At 43.5% G+C, this 6,963-nt stretch overlaps 1 protein-coding gene across 1 annotated transcript in view; it reads right to left on the reverse strand.

Moving 5' to 3' along the window:
* LOC149330504 (small subunit processome component 20 homolog) overlaps nucleotides 1-6,629 on the reverse strand; it is a 93,271-nt gene extending 86,642 nt beyond the window's left edge. Inside the window, 6 exon segments of the mRNA XM_089561106.1 lie at nucleotides 592-676; nucleotides 1,774-1,962; nucleotides 2,879-2,949; nucleotides 3,485-3,546; nucleotides 4,260-4,410; nucleotides 6,479-6,629. Of these exon segments, the coding sequence (XP_089417232.1) occupies nucleotides 592-676; nucleotides 1,774-1,962; nucleotides 2,879-2,949; nucleotides 3,485-3,546; nucleotides 4,260-4,410; nucleotides 6,479-6,523 (603 nt within the window). The 5' untranslated portion in view covers nucleotides 6,524-6,629.
* Between the last annotated feature and the right edge of the window lie 334 nt (nucleotides 6,630-6,963).

The raw sequence follows: 6,963 nt of genomic DNA on the forward strand, positions 1-6,963 counted from the left end.
GTATTTTTATTTCTGCGGGCTTATTTTGCGGCTATATTATCTGCGAATGAAACTATGTATTCGTGGAACCTAAAAAACAAAATACAGCGAAAGCAAAGCCTCCACGGAGTGGCTGAAAGGCACTTCATGCGTTGGTAGACTCCGCCCACCGTACGGGGAGAATTCAAAAAATAAAGGCAGGAGCCAGATGTTAATTCGATTTAATTAGAGGAATCGGCCACACAGGGCAATAAGTCGCAGTTTCTAAGAATGCTAGGAACGTGTAGATCGAGTTCCCGCGGCAAAAAGACAAGTTCAGAATCCTCTTCAGTGCACCTTTAATGCCACAGAGATGACTATACAAGGATGTGTAACTGTAATTACTCAACAACTACACCAGCGAACCTACAATAAAATGCTGTTCTGTAATCAGCATAAGAAAAGCTACATATCCATGCTAAATGTGGTTACATTCGATGCTTAAACAACAAAAACGGTCTGAACTGCTGCACCCCCTAAATGACCAGTGAACTCGTCTGCATGAATGAAATTACAACAGAAAATTGGTTCCTGTTTCACACAGGAGAGATGATAGAGATACGTCGCACTTGCCTTGCGAAGCAGGAAGGCAAAGCTCTCGGCAGCAAAGTCCCGGACATACCTCCTCTGCTGAGACCCGAGAAGGGGAACGTACAACCTGCAGTGCACACAGCAAGGTTCAAAACATGTAAAGTGCCACAGCAAGAAACGGTGCAGAGAAAAAAGGCCTAGCTTCACGGCTGTCGTTCAACGCAAACCAAATGACATCTCGAATGCCGCGAGGAGCAAGAGCTTCTATGCCCAAAACTCAAGTGTCCCTTGCCACAGGGCACGCAGCGAAGTGACAGAAGTCAGTGAACTGAAATTTCACTACACGTTTGCTTTTAAGCATATTTTACTAACTTATTTGCGTATGCTCTTCAAACGTTTCAAATTGAGACATCACACACGGAGATCTCAATACAGTAGAGCCTCACTGCTACGTTCTCGGGTTCTGTGTTTTCTTGGCTGCAATGAGCCAGTCCCACCCAAGCTCCCATAGAAATCCATGCAATACAAACTCGACTATTCCGTTGCAGCTGTGGCAGCATTTCCATATGCTATACATGAACGTCACTTTGCAATAGTGCTTTAGCCCATGCCAGCCTACATTCAGTATGAGCACATCAGCGAAGGCACCAAAGTGGAACTTTAGACTACATTGGCGTTTGATCCCCACTGTGGTCGGCGGCTTCCGGCGTGTTGCACCCATGCTGACACCATGCATGCTTATGGGCAGCACGAATGATTAAAGGTGTGAAAACAGAACTACACTGCGGCAAACACTGTACGGGCAGCAGTGCACCATCACTAGCGTGGGTTGGCTCCAAGGCACATTTCTGTCATCTGCGTTTACCCTGTCGCTTGCAGCTTCAGAAATGTAATTTCTAGGTTCCAATAGACGACGATTGTGTAAGATTGAAGTGACCACAGTGAAAACTGCGAAACAACTGACTATCATGCTACAGATAATCAAAACACACAGCTGTAAAAGTGATATTTGAGCAGGCAGATCTTAATCAACTTCGGATTAAAAAAAAAAAAGGCAATGGTAATGATTTTTTGAAACACACTCTCTGAATGCAAAGAAAAGGAGAAATAATAACTACGCAGACTGAAGCAATGGTGGTCGGTTCATTAATCTCGAAGATAAAGACGTGTAATAGAAGCAACTTAAAGACAATCGATATCTACTGAAAATAACTGAGAGCTCACTTGAAGATGAGGTCGATGTCCCTAACCATGTACCGCCAGAGGAACTTGAACAGGTACGAGAGGCAGACGAAGATCCGCTCCAGGGTGTCGGGGTCCTGCGTGCCCAGGTGGGCGCAGACGAGCCGGAACACCTCCGGGAAGCTCGGGTAGAAGTCATACTGCAGGTCCCGTGCCAGGGCAACCGTGATGCTGAAAGTACCAAGGCGCACGCCCCGAACAAACAGGTTGGTTCCACCTCAAAGTGCTGACCTTTAACCAATGTTCGCCACAAGACCATGCACCAAGCAACCCCACTTTTCACCCAGTTAAAGTCCTTTTTGGTCTTGTTGTCAGGAGTATTAATCAGGTAGGGGGGGGGGGGGGGGGGGGGACTGGTTCATTTTTACATCCAATTTTCTCAACAACCAATGGGTTGCCAAAATAACACCAATCTGGCCATAAAGAGCTAGGCAATCAATTTCTGCTAACCTCCCCTCTTGTTTCATTCATATGACCATTTCCATTCTAGTGCACCAAGGCAATAAACACCACACATAACAAATTGCACGGCACTTTCCTTGGAGTTCCTTAAAAGTGCAAACAAAAAGTAAAGAGCACTCATAACAGCTCTATTAGTACAGTGCAAAGATTCGTTTTTGCAGGTGCAAGAAAAAAAAAACAAGTTTTCCAGGTCTCCTATCTCGTAGCTTCTCGTTTCTGGACCTCTTTGCACTTCAGAGACAACTTAAAAGCCTTAACCCTGACATACCTTCATGCATTAGCTCTCGATGCCTAAAGTACTTTAATGAAATAAAATACCTAGACCCACAGCCTATAAACAGAGACACATAGTGCCAAAAATATCAGTGCAGACAGACTGCCATACTGCCAGCTTTCAAATTACCAGTGCCAAGGATTTCCAATAAAATAAGTACTCAGCATTCTGCATAGCACATCTTGAATTAGTTTAACAATGTGTCTCAATATAGCTTGATACTGTCCTGTGCAGTAATGGACAACAGCGTGACTAAACATTTACAAAATCCACACTACAGGAGTAAAAAAGCGCCCAGGTAAATGCGAACATGTCGCACACCACAGTTTTCAGCAAAATTGCGCTACTTACTCAAGAACCGCGTCGAGGGCCTTGTTCTCCAGATTCCCCAGTTGTGTTTTAATGATGTCGAGCAAAGCATCCTGTGAAAAAAAAAAACGAGATACAGTAATTATTGCTACACTCAAATACACCCATAGTACGCACAATTAAACCATCAATACCAGCTCAATGGATTAATTGGAAAAATGAATGGAAGACTGCATCCCGCTAACAGCATCATATTCCTTGAATGTTGTGCCACTAATATTGCCCTGGCAACTATAACGATATTAAACAGTGAGAGGGGTTGGTAGCCTATGTCGCTAATAAAATGGTGGCACTTCCTGGTTGCATATTCCAGAGTATGTTACAATATCAATGGTTTTAGGTCACTGAGGGGAAGATAAGTTCTGCGGCACTGACACACAAAATAATGATGTTCTGTAAAAAGCCCAAGGGAGCCAAGCATGCAAATTGGCGCCTTTTATAAAACAGGCACAGCAACAAAGCTAACAAATACTGAAAAATAAAGAAACAGTCTTTTTGCACAAGTTTTTAACCACATAATGGATAACACATCACCCTGTGTAGTACATGCCAAGCGAAACAAGCATGCGTGAAAAGCAGAGGACTGACCTTTCGAAGCACAATTTGTGGCAAAGTATGAACTTCTGGGCCAATGTCTCCCCTAAGTTTATCTGGAACATAATAAACAAACTTGTTCACACAAAAAATATCACAACTTGATGCTGTCGTTACTGAAGTGCGCTGCTGAGACACTATGCGGAAAAACTGAACTATAAACTGACTACATTGTAAGGACTGGATTAGCATTTGCTTCCCATATGGTCGCTTACCCATGCATGATTTAAGTTATTTCTATCCTGCAGGCATATAGCATGGTTTTCACCAAAACAGCCCAACCTAACACCACCACTTTTCGCTCTAAAGCAATCACTGGTATGAAGAATGGCATGAGCCGATCATGGTGACTATCACAAGTTGCACTAGTAATCATAATACAAATTCACAATTCAAAGCAGAATTCAGTGCTAGTAATTAAGAGAGCATAGCAGTCACAATGCACATAACAGCAAATCCAAATAACAACAACAATAATGATTCAAATGAAATATTGCATAACTTATTGACCTCAACCAAAGCATAGGCCCATTTCAATGGTCTCAAAGCTTCAACTTTTTGTGAAAGGGCAACTTAAACAATTTATCTAGTAAAAGAATTTCGAGCTGTGCTATAGCAGAGATGAAGATTCAATTACAAGAAAAATCATATTTAGCTACAGCTAAAGAAGATGTTTACCGTAGAACTCTTAACAACTAGCTGTTGTTCAAATGGACAGGTAAAGGCCTCTCAGGCTGAGGCCTCGTTAAAAACCGAAAAATGTGCTTGCCAAAATCTTCGGTGCAGTTCAGTTCAGACCATTTGTTGAGGGCTTCCTCAAGGAATGTCTCACTCTCGAAAGGAGTGGCTCGCCTGTGGGGACCCACACGGTGGATGACATCGATGTTGATATTGGAGAGCCGCTCAGAGAATGACTGGAACTGAAAAGCAGAAACAAGAGGGCAATGCGAATTACAGGACATCCACTAAACTTCAATGGCATGAACTACGGCGAACAAAGCTTACACTAAAATAGCCCTTTTAAGTATGACGATTCACACAAATTAGTGTGTTTATATGAAAGCAACGAATGATGGTGAGTTTATCTCGCACTGCGACCAAAAAGCGCAGAAGCAAGAAGGACGAAGGCAAAAATATACACAAATTCCCTTTATGAAAACTGGGAGAATGGTGTAATGTTTAAATGATTATTTCAGGTCACCTGAGCATCAATGCCACGATTCTGTCCCCTATCGGAAACTCAAGACACCAAAATGACCACAAATAAATTGTAGGGGCGCGTAAAATAAAAAACCTGTGCGACAGGTGGGTAAGCATGCCATCGGTTTGTTTGCCTGAAATGGAATAGTAGTTTTTTGTTCAAATAAGTAAACTTAAAAGTAAGATCACCCCGGCACTGTACAAGAGCTTTCGTTACACATGAAAGCTGACTGTTCACGCATACAGTACAAAGAGTGTTTCAGCCGAGTGGAGTGCGTTCACCAAACTGACTAAGTTACACTCACAAAAATTTTATGAGCTTCTGTAGTTAATTTTTTTATTCCGCTGAAGTGCGAGCTATGAATTAGCCGCTGCAAGGACATTGCAAATGATTGTGCATGAGCGCAGTTAGGCTTGCGCAAGCAGTTTCGAAGGTACGAAGATTTCTTTAGCATTGCATTTCCTTGGACACTGACTTCAATCTTTGGCAAAACATAATTTTAGAGAATTTGCAGAACAGGTACCGGAAATAAAACTTTTATTATTGCACTGTTCAAAACAAATGGATTGTCTTCACATTCTACGACTATAAAGATCTATATTACTTCTTGCCAAGGAGACACTGGTATGCATGGAGGGAGCCAGATAGTTCAGCGCATATGATGTTCAGTGATATTATACACCGCTCCACTCCAAAAACTGAGGTATCGCATATGTTCTTCATATTCTTCTCTAAATTTTCATTTGTTAGAAACAATTGACTTGCACAACAGAGAGCACTAGCACTTAACCGGATAGGAGCGTTACTAGGCTGAGAGAAGCGTACAATCATCTGGTCTGACCATGTAATATTTGTGGTGACATTGAAGTGCTGGGCACGATGTGAATGCTAACGCGCTTTTGCAATTCTCTCCTCCCTGCTGAGATGTGATGGACGGACGGTAGCCTTCAAGTTTGGCAGCAAAGGTGAATATGTAAGCGCCTTACATAAAACAGCGAGAAGAAAATACTAAAACAACCTGATAAAAACAATGGCCCGCTCAAACTGCATTCTGCTTGGCAGGAGTCTTCCATTGACGACTCACGTGGCAGTACATCTCTCAGATCCCAAACGGAGCTGATGGGAATATTCAATCGCTGGGCAGCTACATTTAGTTGTACGAACGGCAGCGACTTGTTCGTTTTGCTTTGACACAGCACCCAAAGCCATCGTCGCTGTGTTTGAGACACCATGTGGCAAAAAAACCTGAACTGTCGAAGCCCAATGGAGGTTGTCAAAATCCAGAATGACACACTCGATATGGGTAAATTTTGCTTTCAGTGCAGCGTAGGATGATAGCATGTTCAGACTCTGCTCTATCTCACGGCCAAATTGCAACCAAATTGACTTTTTCCGCTGGGAAGGTTCTTGAACGTGCACTGACATCGCACAGTACACGGGCCTCTAGCATTTCGCCTCCATCGAAATGCGACCGCCGCGGCCGGGATCGAACCCGCGTCTTTCGGGTCAGCAGCCGAGCACCATAGCCACTGAGACACATAGTGTTGACTTTAGAGGAGCTTCCAGACTAACCACAGGAAAAAAAATCTTAGTCCCTTGACATACTTGGAATGCCTTTTATAAAGACACTCCAAGGGCTACCGCGACTCAGTCAACATACAACACGAAGGCTGCAAGGCGACAGTCGTCACAGTCAACTGCTGCGTCCAGCAAATGAAAGAACGCCAATACAAGAATTTGCTAGAGCAATAGCCGACTGACACGCCAAGACCGAAGGTCTTACTTACCCGAAAAGTGTTCTCTGCCTTGTGTTTTAACGGTTTGTTCTTCATTGTAGCGCTTTCAGGTGAATCAAGTCGCTTGATTACATCGCACGTGTACTTGACAAAGCCGCCATAATCATGCCGCCTCCATGGCCAATGCTTTCTACCGCTCGGATTGGATTGAAGTGGATTGGCTTAAACAAACGCAGGGAAGCTGGCTCTTCAAAAATTCGGCATTTGGCCAACTAGCCAATGCAAGATTCCAAACTTGCTTTTTTAATAAAAAATTTTAGCTATGGCAAGAAACATGGAGGAAGAAAAATTTAGAAAAGAGGCCGTCACGTGACATTTTTTGAAGCCGGAAACGAGCTCGCACCATGTTGTCCGAGCGCGCGTTTCAAACCCAGTGAAGGAGCTGGCCCAAAGAGACTTCAGTGCATGGAGTTCTTTCCTTCCTCCATGCTCCAGTGCGAGTGGCGCTTGGTTTCTGACCGTTGTTCCGACAACGA

The sequence above is a fragment of the Amblyomma mixtum genome, chromosome 9, assembly GCF_055824585.1.
Source record: "Amblyomma mixtum isolate Tamu chromosome 9, ASM5582458v1, whole genome shotgun sequence".
NCBI lineage: Eukaryota > Metazoa > Arthropoda > Arachnida > Ixodida > Ixodidae > Amblyomma > Amblyomma mixtum.